Genomic DNA, 15,410 nt, shown 5'->3' on the forward strand with positions numbered 1-15,410 from the left:
GGGATCATTCATCCCAGCAAGCTGGTATTCAATTTGCCGACCTCGGAAGGTGTGTGTGCCCATGTGCACACATGTGCACACATGTACAATGTGTGCTGAGTGGGTTCATCAAAAATGTAGTGGTCTGAGAGGGTCATTAACCAGTGTGGCAGCTACATTCAAATGTAAGGTGTGCACAGAGGGAGCTGCAGATGGAGGAAATGTTGAGTTGGATCTTGGAGACGGCGTGAAGCTGGAAGGTGTGAAAACATTTTGCTACCTCGGAGACATGCTGAATGGAGAAGGTGGATCAGACTCGGCAACAGTTGCTCGAGTGAGATGTGCATGGAAGAAGTTTCGGGAACTGAGTGGCGTGCTGATGAGGAGGAGAGTGTCGCTGAAGCTGAAGGGAAAGGTGTATGCTGCATGTGTGAGAAGTGTTATGATTTATGGGAGCGAGACATGGGTAATGAACGTAGAGCAGCAACGAAGGCTGGAAAGGGTGGAAATGCGAATGGTTCGATGGATGTGCGGAGTATCGTTGAGAGAGAGGAAGACAAATGATGAATTGCAAAAGATGATGGGAATATTGCCTGTGATTGATGCTGTGAAGAGGAACAGGTTGAGATGGTTTGGTCATGTATTGAGGAAGGATGAAAGTGACTGGTTGAGAAGAGTGATGGAAGTTAATGTAGAAGGAAGTAGAGGACGGGGAAGACCGAGAAAGACTTGGCTAAAGATGGTGGAAGAAGAAATGCGGGCAAGGGGGTTAACAAGGAGAGATGCAGAAAATAGGGCAAAATGGAGAAGATTGTCATGGGGACCGCAAGGCTAACCCCCGCTCTAGCAGGGAACATGGCCTTAAAATGCATGTTGTTGTTGTTGTTGTTGTTGTTGACCTCGGAAGGATGACAGGCTGAGTCAACCCCCCTGGTGTTAATTTAGCGATCGACCGGGATTCGAACCCAGGATCCTAGGATCCCAAGCCGGCACCCTAACCGCGAAGCCAACGCCAGGCTTTTACCTGCAAACCTGCAAATTAGCAAACCAATGCACATACATTAGCACAACAATGTGCATGACTTTACATTTTAATAACATAACAATGTATACATACATTACATCATATTTTGCATGCATACACCGAGTGAAAAGCTAAATTCAAAAAGCCTTTTTAAACGACAACAAGATCACGTTCATTTGGTACATTGGTCAAGCAATTGTTCCCAAAGTGCACGGAATCCTTGAGAGCAGGGATGGGAAGTGAACCGTACGATGAAATGCTGCAGCGAGCTCCTCGTGTACCTTTGTTTATGTATTTGTTACTTGCAAAATCGAAGACTTTTAAAGTACGGCATATTGGTCGGCTGCGTTTGTTATTCTGTTTGTCTGTTTGTCACTCGCCTACAGGTCACAATTCTAAACCGATCCTCATGAAACTTCACCGAGTTGTAGAGGTCGTCACAATTGAGAAGCCGATTCATTTTGAGGGCAAAGGTCATTTGGAGGTCAGATTTCTAAAGTCGCCATTTTTCATCCAATTGACTTGAAAATTGAACGGTATTTGCATAACAAGTCACTAAATGGGGAAACAAACTATTTTGAGGTCAAAATGTCATAGGTCAACTCTAGGCCAAACTTCCAAAATCAATTTTCATCTGAAAAATCGTCACTTTTCATCCTGTTGACCTGAGCTTTGATCAAGATAGCCAATTTTAATCTTGATCAATGGACAATTTGCTGGATCAATGGCAACCTTTTTTTGGGTGTAGGGGTGGAGGGGAGAGGGGCGATGGATTTTGCAAGTATCGTGCTCTGCATGACGTCTTCTTTGTTTGTTTGTTTATTTATCTATTTATTTATTTTCTCCAGGTGGAGTACATCGAGTATCTGAGCCGAAGGGTGAGCGCCGAGATGGGACTCAGGGAGCAGTTGGACATCATTCGTATTATCGACCCCAATGCACAGGTGTGTGTGTGCGTGCGTACGAACGCTTGCTGACAAAATGGATAAAGCATTTTAAAATTTGAACGAATGTGCAGTAACTATTGCGAGTGTTGTTTTTTTTGTCGTATGACCTGGTTTCTCTTTGCAAAGAACGCTCATCGTTTGATTACGTTCTCTTGCGTTTTTCTCGTGTGCTCGGTTTGAAGTTTTCCTTCCTATCCCCTCACTGACTCCAGGTCTCGCCCACTGACAACGAGTTCATAATAGAGTTGAACTGCCTCACGGATGCCAAGCTTCAGGAGGTGTGTCAACTGAGACGGTTGTTTGTGACAATTATCTGCATTTTAAAAACGTTACCATTCCAGATGCACTTTTCCTTTGTGACCGCTTCCCTGTGGTGGGAACCGAGAACCTGTGAAATCGTTTCAACAACATCCAAAGTTTTTGTGATTTTTGTTGTTTGAGCTTTCATGTTTCAGTTTGTGTTAACATGTACCACTTTACTCAGGTAAGAGATTACATCGGGCAGCGCTGCGGATTGCTTGCGCTTGCCCGCCGCACACGTCGCGCTAAGGGCCTGCCAAGTAGCAGCAGCAGCAGTGGCGACAGCAGCAGCAGCAGCGCGATGAGCAGCAACTCTGTGGCAGTGTTTGGAGCACGGGCCCCGCCAAGCCCTTTGCACCCCCAGAGTGGAGGACTGGTGACGTCGGTGGGAACTGCATCTGTCGGAGCCGTCGGCCTTAGCCGTAGCCACAGCGATGGAAATTTGGCTGCAGCTGTGGCTGCAGAGCGCATCCGTGATTCAAAGGTACTGCCAACGCTTGTCTTCCAATAAATACTTTTTTTTTTTTTTGTATAAAAGATCGAGGCTCGTGTAAGAGCTGACATTAATCACAAACAACAACACAACAACAGGCATTTTAAGACCATTTTCCCTGCTCTAGTGGGAGTTAGCCTTGCGGGTCCCATTACAATCTTCTCCATTTTGCCCTATTTTCTACATCTCCTCTTGTTAACCCCCTTGCCCGCATTTCTTCTTCCACCACCTTTAGCCAAGTCTTCCTCGGTCTTTCCCATCCTCTACTTCCTTCTACATTCATTTTCATCACTCTTCTCAACCAGTCACTTTCATCCTTCCTCAACACATGACCAAACCATCTCAACCTGTTTCTCTTCACAGCATCAATCACAGGCTCTATTCCCATCATCTTTCGCAATTCATCATTTGTCTTTCTCTCTCTCAACGATACTCCACACATCCACCGAACCATTCGCATTTCCACCCTTTCCAGCCTTCGTTGCTGCTCTACGTTCATTACCCATGTCTTGCTCCCATAAATCATAACACTTCTCGCACATCTCATACATACACCTTTCCCTTCAGCTTCAACGACCCTCCCCTCTTCGTCAGCACGCCACTCAGTCCCCGAAACTTCTTCCATGCACATCTCACTCGAGCAACCGTTGCCGAGTCTGATCCATCTTCTCCATTCAGCATGTCTCCGAGGTAACAAAATGTTTTCACACCTTCCAGCTTCATGCTGTCTCCAAGATCCAACTCAATATTTCCTCCATCTGCAGCTCCCTCTCTGCACACCTTACATTTGAATGTAGCTGCCACACTGGTTAATGACCCTCTCAAACCACTACATTTTTGATGAAACCACTCAGCGCACATTGTACATTGAATGGAGTTCACTCCGACACCCTTCCTGCACACAGCACACGGCCACTTCCCAGTTCTTTGCACCTCACCACATGCTTTACCACTTGCCATTACCTTCGTCTTTCCGATATTCACCTTCAGACCTTTTGCCTCCGTACATTCCTTCCACTTGTTCATCTTCTCCTTCAGTCCATCCATACTCTCCCCAATCAACACCAGATCATCTGCATATACAACTCCCACGGTAAACCCTCCTTTACGTTCCGAGCCAGCACCTCCATCACAGCTACAAATAGTAGTGGACGTAGTAACGACCCCTGATGCACCCCCACCTTCACCTCAAACTCACCACTGTTCCGGTCCTTCGTCCTTACAGCTGTGCGCGCTCTTTTGTACATTGCCATCTCTACTCTGATCAACCATTCCTCCACTCCTAACTTCCTCAATGACCATGTCACTACTTCACGTGGAACCCTATCGAATGCTTTCTCCAGATCAACAAACCCAAGAAACAACTTCTTCCTCTTCTCCATGTACTTCTCCTGCAACTGCCTCACAATAAAAAGCACGTCTGTCGTTCCTCTTCCTGGCATAAATCCAAACTGCATTTCCTCAATCTTCACTTTCTTCCTTATCCTCCTCTCCAACACCCTTTCCAATACCTTCATTCCATGCTCCAATAACTTTATCGCTCTATACGAGCCACAGTCCAGAGGGTCACCTTTCCCTTTGTATAAAGGGACAAGGGTACTCAGTTCCCAATCCACTGGAATGCGGCCTTCTTTCGCCACCAGATTGCAGATCTCTGTCATTCCCTTCACACCCTAACTTCCCGCTGCCTTCAACATATCTCCCACAACTCCCGTCGGCCCTCCCGCTTTTCTACTCTTCATTGCTTTTATCGCAGAGAACCATGACAATTACAACGACATATGGGCAGGGTACAGCCCGAAGTGGAGATCGGTTTCTGAGGTTTGGGACATGGAATGTAGGGACAATGACAGGGAGATCAGGAGAAGTGGTGGAAGTATTGATCAGAAGAAGAGTGGACATATGTTGTGTGCAAGAGACGAGATGGAAGGGAAGTGGTGTAAGAATGGTGAAGGGTAGGCAGGGACAGAAATACAAGTTTGTGTGGCAAGGGTGCCCGGAGGGCGTGAATGGTGTTGGTGTCCTGTTTTCTGAGGAGTTTGTAGACAGTGTGGTGAGTGTGACTAGAGTGAGTGATAGGTTGATGGTGAAAATGATGATTGGAAAGCTCTTGGTGAACGTCATCTCGGGATATGCTCCGCAGGTTGGTCGGAGCGATGAAGAGAAGGAAAACGTGAAAGATGAGGAAGTTGTTGTGGTCGGAGACCTAAATGGACATGTGGGAAGGAGAATGGACGGTTTTGAGGGAGTTCATGGGGGTTAAGGATATGGTGTGAGAAATGGAGAAGGTGAAAGGATTTTGGAATTTGCTGATGGAGCTGATTTGTTGATTTGTGATACTCAGTTCCAGAAAGGGGATAATAAGCTTGTTACATACACGTCAGGTGGGTCGACGACAACTGTTGACTACCTGATGGTGCATAGGCGAGATAGGGGGCACCTCCGGGACACAAAGGTGATCCTGGGGGAGGAGGCTGTTTCACAGCACCACTTGGTTGTCTGCGACATAAGGGTGAAGGGTGAAAGGTGTGAGGAGAGCTCGGCGGGTGAAGTACCAACCGAGAATGAAGGTGTGGAGGTTGAAAGAGGTGACAGTAAGGGAGGCATTAAAAGAGAGGCTGAGTCGGGTAGAGGATGATGTGGTTGAGCTTGAACGTGGTTGGATGTCAATGAAAGATAGTCTGTTGGGAGCCGTTGGTGAGGTATGTGGATGGACAAAAGGACCACCGAGGCACTCGGAAACATGGTGGTGGGATGATGAAGTTGGAAAGAGGATTGACGAGAAGAGGAAGAAGTTCAAGGAGTGGCAGAAGGCGAAGGGTACGGGAGCAGAAAAAGCAGAGCATGAAAGTTATAAGGCTGCAAAGAAAGAGGTAGCAAAGGTGCAGGAGACATGTAGGAAAATGTTCGGAGAACGCTTGGATTCGGAAGAGGGTCAGAGAGCGGTATTCAGGATTGCAAAGCATATAGCGAAAGAGGTGTGATGTGATGGGGGTGAGTTGCTTGAAGGATGGAGTGGGACAAATCGTTGTGGACCCAGATGGAATTAAAGGAAGATGGAAAAGATATATGGAAATGCTGTTGAATACAGAGAATGAATGGGATGGCAACATAGAGAGTAACCCAGTTTTAGGACCGGCAGAGAAGATAACTGAGAAGGAAGTTGAGGAAGCGATAAAAGCAATGAAGAGTAGAAAAGCGGGAGGGCCGACGGAAGTTGTGGGAGATATGTTGAAGGCAGCAGGAAGTTGGGGTGTGAAGAGAATGGCAGAGATCTGTAATCTGGTGGTGAAAGAAGGTCGCATTGCAGTGGATTGGGAACTGAGTACCCTCGTCCCTCTATACAAGGGGAAAGGTGACCCTCTGGAGTGTGGCTCGTACCGAGCGATAACGTTATTGGAGCATGGAATGAAGGTATTGGAAAGGGTGTTGGAGAGGAGGATAAGGAAGAAGGTGAAGATCGACGAAATGCAGTTTGGATTTATGCCAGGAAGAGGAACGACAGATGCGCTCTTTATTGTGAGGCAGTTGCAGGAGAAGTACATGGAGAAGAGGAAGAAGTTGTTTCTTGGGTTTGTTGATCTGGAGAAAGCATTCGATTGGCTTCCACGCGAAGTATTGACATGGGCATTGAGGAAGTTAGGAGTGGAGGAATGGTTGATCAGAGTAGTGATGGCAATGTACAAAAGAGCGCGCACAGCTGTAAGGACGAAGGACGGGAACAGTGGTGAGTTTGAGGTGAAGGTGGGAGTGCATCAGGGGTCGGTACTAAGTCCACTACTATTTGTCGCCGTGATGGAGGTGCTGGCTCAGACCGTAAAGGAGGGTTTACCGTGGGAGTTGTTGTATGCAGATGATCTGGTGTTGATTGCGGAAAGTATGGATGGACTGAAGGAAAAGATGAACAAGTGGAAGGAATGTATGGAGACAAAAGGTCTGAAGGTGAATATAGGAAAGACGAAGGTGATGGCAAGTGGTAAAGCATGTGGTGAGGTGGAAAGAACTGGGAAGTGGCCATGTGCTGTGTGTAGAAAGGGTGTCGGAGTGAACTCCATTCAATGTACAATGTGCGCTGAGTGGGTTCATCAAAAATGTAGTGGTCTGAGAGGGTCATTAACCAGTGTGGCAGCTACATTCAAATGTAAGGTGTGCACAGAGGGAGCTGCAGATGGAGGAAATGTTGAGTTGGATCTTGGAGATGGCGTGAAGCTGGAAGGTGTGAAAACATTTTGCTACCTCGGAGACATGCTGAATGGAGAAGGTGGATCAGACTCGGCAACGGTTGCTAGAGTGAGATGTGCAGGGAAGAAGTTTCGGGAACTGAGTGGCATGCTGATGAGGGGAGTGTCGTTGAAGATGAAGGGAAAGGTGTATGCTGCATGTGTGAGAAGTGTTATGATTTATGGGAGCGAGACATGGGTCATGAATGTAGAGCAGCAACGAAGGCTGGAAAGGGTGGAAATGCGAATGGTTCGGTGGATGTGCGGAGTGTTGTTGAGAGAGAGGAAGACAAATGATGAATTGCGAAAGATGATGGGAATAGAGCCTGTGATTGATGCTGTGAAGAGGAACAGGTTGAGATGGTTTGGTCATGGGTTGAGGAAGGATGAAAGTGACTGGTTGAGAAGAGTGATGGAAATGAATGTAGAAGGAAGTAGAGGACGTGGAAGACCGAGAAAGGCTTGGCTAAAGATGGTGGAAGAAGAAATGCGGGCAAGGGGGTTAACAAGGAGCGATGCAGAAAATAGGGCAAAATGGAGAAGATTGTCATGGGGACCGCAAGGCTAACCGCCGCTCTTGCAGGGAAAATGCCTGTTGTTGTTGTATTGCTTTTATCGCTTCCTCAACCTCCTTCTCAGTTATCTTCTCTGCCGGTCCTAAAACTGGGTTTCTCTCTATGTTGCCGTCCCATTCATTCTCTGCATTCAACAGCATTTCCATTTTTCTCTTCCATCTTCCTTTAATTCATCTGGGTCCACAACGATTTGTCCCACTTCATCCTTCAAGCAACTCACCCCCATCACATCACACTTCTCTTTCGCTAACTGCTTTGCAATCCTGAATACCGCGCGCTCTTCCGAATGCAAGCGTTCTCCGAACATTTTCCTACATGCCTCCTGCGCCTTTGCTACCTCTTTCTTTGCAGCCTGCTTGGCTGCCTTATAATTTTCATGCTCTGCCTTTTCTGCCCCCGTACCCTTCGCGTTCTGCCACTACTTGAACTTCTTTCTCTTCTCTTCAATCCTCTTTCCAACTTCATCATCCCACCACCATGTTTCCGTGTGCCTCGGAAACAAAAAAAACCGGACACACAAAACATAAAATAAAAGGAGAGGGAGACAAGATGGGGAGAGAGTGGGAAGCACACAGGTACAACAGCAGAGAACAGGGACATCGGGAGATTTGTGGGAGGGAGAGGGCTTGTGGGGGAAGAGGCATGAGAAAGGAGGGGGGGGGGGAGGAACTTGTTTACCGTGCTTCCTTGACTCTCATTGTATCGTGTGCGACTGCAGAAACGTTCCCGCGAGCGAAAGCTACGTCAGAAGGCTACGCGCCGACGACAGCTAAAGGAACAAAGGCAGGTGCACAAGGAGGAACAGAGCGGCTTGTTCCTCAACGAGGAGGTGCTCTCATTGAGCGTCACCGAGGAAGACGATTTCAGCGACGTGGACGTCCTGACGTGACGCAGAATCGCTGGACGTGTCGTGTCAGCCGATCGTTCACAGCTCGTGCCTTTCCCTAAAACCTGCTGCTGTTTGTTTGGCCGGTTGTTACTTCGTCGTCCAACTCTACGCATTTGTTTTCATGAGCTTTGCTCGTTTGGCTTCTGTTTGATTCTCTGGCCTGCTATGATTAAGATATATAACGCTGCCTTTCTGCCAGGTTCGTGCATTATTGCTGTGTATATGAGTATATTGTATATCTTGTACTCTTGGGGGAGGGGATGGTGGAGCGAGGTGTCGAAATGACCTATTATCCACGATTTGTGCGTTTCATAAGCTATGATTTAAATAACAATAGATTTACATTTCTCTAGAAAGTTTCTATGTACCTCGGTATTTATTTTTTGTGAATTCTTTACGAATATAGTTTGTGGAGTTTTATCCACATTTAAGAGTTAAGTTTTTCTTTCACTCGGGAGATTTGCAGGGGGAAAAGAAGAAAAGAATTCCCCTGGGCCTTTGGAGTGAACCTCTTGATTGTTTTTTTCCCCCTCATTCCTTTTTCCTTTTTTCCCTCTTTTATTTTTATTTTTTATGAATTACTTCTTGCTTTTTTTAAAATATACATATATATATTATTTTTTTCCATATCTGTGTGCACTTCTTGAAAGGAGTGATTCTAAAAATCTTCTGAAGATACACGTGTACACGTACACGTACACACGAAGATATCTCCGGCAGATATCTCCGTACACGTACATCTCTCCCCGGCAGTGACATTTGCCTGTTTTCCGAACCTCTGTTTGGTGCTTTCTCCACAATACTGTAAAACAGCTTTTGTGTAATGCATTCGATTAATCTGTTAAATATATTGCCGTGTAATTACACGTCATGTGCCTGCGTTTGTTTGATCGAGTCCCAGGAATACGTACTTCGTTTGAAACTACACGGGTATATGTGCACCTGGTGGATAACACCTCCTCCGGTGGTTACTTCTTTTTGAATCATTAATTAATTGTTGTGCTTTGGATCATGGCATTGAAGGGGGTTCCATTGAAGGAGCATGACGATGGTGGTTAATTTCAAATTTGTATGACCATGGGATCGTTTGATTGGTCCTGATGAAATATTCAACACTTGGTGATCACCTGAAAACAAAAGCATTTATACTTCCCTCCCACCCCCGAGTTGTATAACGGTCGAGGTCAAGTTTATGAGGTGGGCAGCGCCGTCACCTTAGCTTAACCTACGGTGGTTTAGATGAACACCTTGTACATGGGGTTGAGAGAAGTTGTCATTTACCTGTAACTACTCCTGTGCCGCATCTTGAAAACCCATCGTGCCGGAGATTGAACGGGTGGGCACAATCCCGAGGTCCTGAACTGTGCCAGCCGCATGTTTAATTACCTGATTAAAATGTTCCACGTACATCGACTTCTCACGGCAAGTTGTGCTTTATGACTCCAAACGGTTGTGGTGGTGCCCGGGTCACGTGGTTGAGCGCTCGTGTGTTTAAAATGGTGATGTGTCCGCAGGGGGCGCTGCACTCTGGGGCACGCGTGGGAACGCCCCTTCCGGTGAGCTTGTGGGCGGAGAAAGTGGTCCTGCGGTATCGTCCGATGAGAGCAGTTAGTAGTTACATTTAGGACGGTACATGGGTCAACTGCCGTGTACACGGCTAGATAGACCGTAGGGTAGACCACATGATCACATGACTTGCTTTCGTCCATGAATGTCCAGTTGATGATGGGGGCTTAGATGAGGAGTGAAGGTTTATATAATTATAAGCCTCAATGGATGGGGGTGAATGTTAAACAATCAAACGGGTGTAAAGGTCACTTTGTTGTGCTGTTATTGTCTATCTCTCTCTCTCTCCCCCCCCCTGGTGTTTGAGCTGACCCCTCTATTCTTCGCTCCTCTTACGATGGTTGATTCCACTTCCGCTGGTACCGGAAACGTGCTTTTGTTTCTAAAGCATTACGTCATGGTCATGCCCTGCGCTTCGAGCTGGGTTCTCCGGGCAGGGTCAGCGATCCGCGATAGCTCCACCCCAAGGGCAGCCTTATCGCGACCCTAGTCCCCTACCCCCCCCTTGTCGCAACCCCAATCCCCCCCCCCCCCATCACCCGTTCCCAAGGCCGTTCTTCCAACCCTGGGGGAGTGACGGCTGATTCATTCCAGACTTCACTTCCATTCTCACCAAACAGCTCGGTGAGCACGATCGGCCCGACACGGGATCATTTATTTATGCTTTCTCTTGTGACGTCATCGGTGCACTTTCTCCGTCCACGAGTGCTTCGCGCTATTTACTAATTACGTACGCTTCTGCGATATGATTGCTTTTTGTATGAAGTGCATATGTAACGTTTGTGCAGAACTCGCGCTCGTCATTGTTTGTGTTTCACGATGGTGAATAGGTGTTGCCGTGTTGGTAGTTCGCAAAGACCCCCGAAGGGACAGAGGGAGGTCGAGGGGACCGCTTCCGCTTAGCCAAGGAACAAGCAAGGTACCTGAGGTTCAATCTGAAGCTTTGTGTGCACGTTGGTTCGTGATTGGTGGTGAAACGTATGTCTCGTTCGATGACCGATATTTCCCACCGTACACGCCAAAAGGTGCTGGCACCACACAGGGTGCTAACACCACACAAGGTGCTAACACCACAAAAGGTGCTAACACCACAAAAGGTGCTAACACCACACAATGTGCTGGCACCACAAAAGGTGATAAAACCACACGATGTGCTGGCACCACACAAGGTGCTAACACCACACGAGGTGATAAAACCACACAATATGCTAAAACCACACAATGTGCTGGCACCACACAATGTACCATTGCACACAATGTGCTGGCACCACAGAAGGTGATGGCACCATGCAATGCATAAGGTGTTGGCATCACACAAGATGGTGGGCACGCACCCTTGCGCTGAGACGAGCTGGCACCGCACGCGCTCTTGCGCTGAGAGGAGCTGGCACCACGTGCACAGAGGACTGACTGGTAATATATTGTCGTGTGATTCCCCTCGGTGAAGACCGGAAAATCACGGATAGCAAATCGAGCGTTATTGGAGGCGTTATTCAATAGCGGATTTCACTATACAAGCACGGGAGAAAGAGAGGAGAAGAAGAAAAAGCGGGGGCTTTTACCTGGACGCGATCCGCCGAGCAGTCTTCAATCCTGCTAAAATTAACTCAAACGAAAACTGCGTTCAGAAATGTACAAACATAATAAAAGGATTTATTATTGAAAGAAGACCCAATGACAAGAACACGACGGCAACTAACCCCTTAAATTGGAGTATTCCGACAGACAGAACACAGATACAAGACGAAGGATAAAGGGACGGGATGAAAGGGATTATTTTTATGGGTACTCAGCTCGGTCCGGGTTGATTGTCTGGCCGATGATCCCTTGCCTCTCGCCCTGCGCAGAGAATTGGGTCATGGCGGGAACTTGTAGACTAGTGGTGCGGCCTTGCACGCGCGCGCTCTGCCACTCGACGCACCGGCCTCCGTCGAGCCCAACGCACAGCAGTCCGGCAGCTTTCCTTCTGTGGTGTGATGGTGGAACGCTTGTTGGAATGTCTCAGGCGTGATGATCGCGATCCACCCAAGACTGAGAGACCGATGAGCAAGAGCACCAATCTCAGCAGTAGAACACAGAGCGCAGGGAGCAATCCTCGCCAAAACCCAGGAAGAGAGAGAGAAAGAGAGAGAAAAAAAAAAAAGAGAGAGAAAGAGAGAAAAAGAAAATATTGGCCGCACTCCATTTTTATCATCACCCCTTGGCCATTCAGCTGGCTCCTTCTTGCCTCTGGCTTCAGCTGCATGCTGATTGGCCCTCCCTGCGCATTGGTGTGATCTCCCCATCAAACCCCTCGACCAATCCGTCACGAGGTGGGTGTGGCCTCAGCCGGCCTGAGCAATGTTTTATCGCCATGGCGGTGCAATGCGTGGGGGCTTCCTGCCTGCACTTCCGGTGAGTTTTATTGGGGCAATTATTAATTAGGGTAACTAGTAGGCATTGGTGATGGTAAAAACAGTAGGGATAACTACAGCGGTTTCACACACAGGGGAATTAACATAATCCCTACACTAGTTAACACGCCCCATTCCTCGTAATCGGGACAAATATACACCTAATCCGACATCCGGGCTAGACAGGTCCCAGGTCCCTGCTTATGTACATCGAGATGGTTCTTCATGACAGTCGGAGCATGATACCTACACAGCTCTACTTGATCTATACATTACTCTACCCCAAAATTCATAACGATATGCTCAGAGCAGTTGTGGAACCATGAGAGAGGTCGTGGCACGACAATGCAGAGAGCTGGTGGCACCATGTGCACAGAGGAGTCGTTACAACATGTGTGCAGAGGAGTTATCGCACCGCATACGCCATACACCGAGAGATTGTGGGACCGTGAGAGCAGAGAGGTGGTGGCACCGCAAACGCAGAGAGGTGGTGGCACCGCAAACGCAGAGAGGTGGTGGCACCGCAAACGCAGAGAGGTGGTGGCACCGCAAACGCAGAGAGGTGGTGGCATCGCAAACGCAGAGAGGTGGTGGCACCGCAAACGCAGAGAGGTGGTGGCACCGCAAACGCAGAGAGGTGGTGGCACCGCAAACGCAGAGAGGTGGTGGCACCGCAAACGCAGAGAGGTGGTGGCACCGCAAACGCAGAGAGGTGGTGGCACCGCAAACGCAGAGAGGTGGTGGCACCGCAAACGCAGAGAGGTGGTGGCACCGCAAACACAGAGGTGGTGGCACCGCAAACACAGAGAGGTGGTGGCACCGCAAACACAGGTGGTGGCACCGCAAACACAGAGAGGTGGTGGCACCGCAAACACAGAGAGGTGGTGGCACTGCAAACACAGAGAGGTGGTGGCACCACCATCACAGAGGGGTGGTGGCACCGCAAGCAAACCCAGAGAGGTGGTGGAACCGCAAGCAAACCCAGAGAGGTGGTGGCACCGCAAGCAAACCCAGGGAGGTGGTGGCACCGCAAGCAAACCCAGAGAGGTGGTGGCACCGCAAGCAAACCCAGAGAGGTGGTGGCACCGCAAGCAAACCCAGAGAGGTGGTGGCACCGCAAGCAAACCCAGAGAGGTGGTGGCACCGCAAGCAAACACAGAGAGGTGGTGGCACCACAAACACAGAGAGGTGATGGGACCGTGCACGCCAACAGGCGGTGGCATCGCTTGCGCCGAGGGGTGGTGGCATCGTATGGACTGAGAGGTGGTGGCACCGCTCCATGGGTGTTTGGCAAAACGAGTGCCAGCTTACTGGGGTAATAAGCCATTCGATATCCTGCGTCCAGAATTGTACTCAGCCAAATGAACCTGCCTCAGCACCACTATGCTCCTCACAATGTGAAAGGAATGGTTGTTGATTCCGTACTTAATACCAGGTTGGTACAGAAGGTGCACACTCACCTTTGAGTTGTCGAGTTCGGGTTCATTTTCTGGCCCCACTATAAATTGTGGGATTGGTGCTTCACAGACATGTCATTGCATCACAAAATGCACCTTCCCTCTGATAGATGTTAAGCTGGGTGGCCCGTCTGTCAACATTAGTTTGTGGACGTGAAAGATCCTCTGCTGCCTTTCTTGAAGCATAGATGAGTTGTTGCGAGCACCCTAAGCAAATTAATCGTGCTTTACCAAACTATTACCGTTCCAAGGGCAATGGCAAACGACATGATAGTATTTCCGTGATCACCGGTTGAGTAGTGGTGCCCAGGTCAATACATAAGTATTTCCATGTCGAGGTCGATGCCTTGGCAGTCCCAGTCCCTGAGACCCTAAAGTAAATGGTACAATATTCTGGCTCCGCTATGAGCCTCGCATGTTGTAAGAAAGATGTGGTGTTTCAATTATACTGAATTGAAATACATTTTATTGTTTTCCTGTGTCTATTCTCTTATCGGATTTGAGGAGTCTACTGTCCGACTCAGGAGTTTCCTGAACCACTTGAGTCTCTTGTCGGACTTGGAGTCTCTTGTCGGACTCGAGGAGTCTCTTGTCGGACTCGAGGAGTCTCTTGTCCGACTCGTGGAGTCTCTTATCGGACTCCAGGAGTCTCTTATTGGACTCGAGGAGTCTCTTGTCGGACTCGAGGAGTCTCTTGTCGGACTCGAGGAGTCTTGTCGGACTCGAGTGTCTCGTCCGACTCTAAGAGTCTCCTATCGACTTGTCTCTTATCAGACTCGTGGAGTCTCTTATCGGATTCGAGGAGTCTCTTGTCGGACTCGAGGAGTCTTGTCGGACTCGAGTGTCTCGTCCGACTCTAAGAGTCTCCTATCGACTTGTCTCTTATCAGACTCGTGGAGTCTCTTATCGGATTCGAGGAGTCTCTTGTCGGACTCGAGGAGTCTTGTCGGACTCGAGTGTCTCGTCCGACTCTAAGAGTCTCCTATCGACTTGTCTCTTATCAGACTCGTGGAGTCTCTTATCGGATTCGAGGAGTCTCTTGTCGGACTCGAGGAGTCTTGTCGGACTCGAGTGTCTCGTCCGACTCTAAGAGTCTCCTATCGACTTGTCTCTTATCAGACTCGTGGAGTCTCTTATCGGATTCGAGGAGTCTCTTATCAGACTCGTTTTGTGGATTATCTCCAGATTGGCCTGCAATCGTCCCCGCTGTGTCGTGGCAATAATGTTGACAAAAGGGCGATCTGAAAATTGGGTTAAAGTTCCAAACGTGTTTTGTTTTCCTCCTGATGATCATTGTGCAGATGATTCATCGTGGCCTTTGGTTATTTTGAACCGATTGTTCCTTTGGCCAAAGGTCTTGGCATTGATTTGTATTCTATTCAAAGCATATTGTTCCAATGAAAGGTGATCAACTTTGTCGACATTTGTGATTGAACGACGTGCTTTCTGTCCGGGAAAATGTTTGTCCTTCTCAACGGATTGTGGGCAGCAGTGACAAAGTTCGGGGGTTTTGACCTAGGTTCACTCATGTGTGATTAATCTGTATTGTCAAGAGGTGGTGGTTAGT

The 15,410-nt window shown here is 48.3% G+C and overlaps 2 protein-coding genes across 4 annotated transcripts in view; both read left to right on the top strand.

Moving 5' to 3' along the window:
- Window positions 1-9,840, top strand: part of FAM199X (family with sequence similarity 199, X-linked) — a 45,474-nt gene extending 35,634 nt beyond the window's left edge. Inside the window, exons 6-9 of the mRNA XM_068132338.2 lie at window positions 1,852-1,947; window positions 2,163-2,228; window positions 2,435-2,734; window positions 8,257-9,840. Of these exons, the coding sequence (XP_067988439.2) occupies window positions 1,852-1,947; window positions 2,163-2,228; window positions 2,435-2,734; window positions 8,257-8,427 (633 nt within the window). The 3' untranslated portion in view covers window positions 8,428-9,840. The remainder of the gene's footprint in view (window positions 1-1,851; window positions 1,948-2,162; window positions 2,229-2,434; window positions 2,735-8,256) is intronic.
- Window positions 9,841-9,951: 111 nt separating this feature from the next.
- Window positions 9,952-15,410, top strand: part of RAB30 (RAB30, member RAS oncogene family) — a 29,802-nt gene continuing 24,343 nt past the window's right edge. For 2 of the 3 annotated variants that reach the window (XM_078766182.1, XM_068132353.2), the window contains exons 1-2: window positions 9,952-10,617; window positions 10,824-10,912. The gene's annotated coding sequence lies outside the window, so the exon portion shown is untranslated. The remainder of the gene's footprint in view (window positions 10,618-10,823; window positions 10,913-15,410) is intronic. The other variant, XM_068132352.2, reaches the window with a different exon arrangement.

Source organism: Myxine glutinosa, chromosome 12, assembly GCF_964187855.1.
Source record: "Myxine glutinosa chromosome 12, kmMyxGlut1.1, whole genome shotgun sequence".
Classification (NCBI taxonomy): Eukaryota; Metazoa; Chordata; class Myxini; order Myxiniformes; family Myxinidae; genus Myxine; species Myxine glutinosa.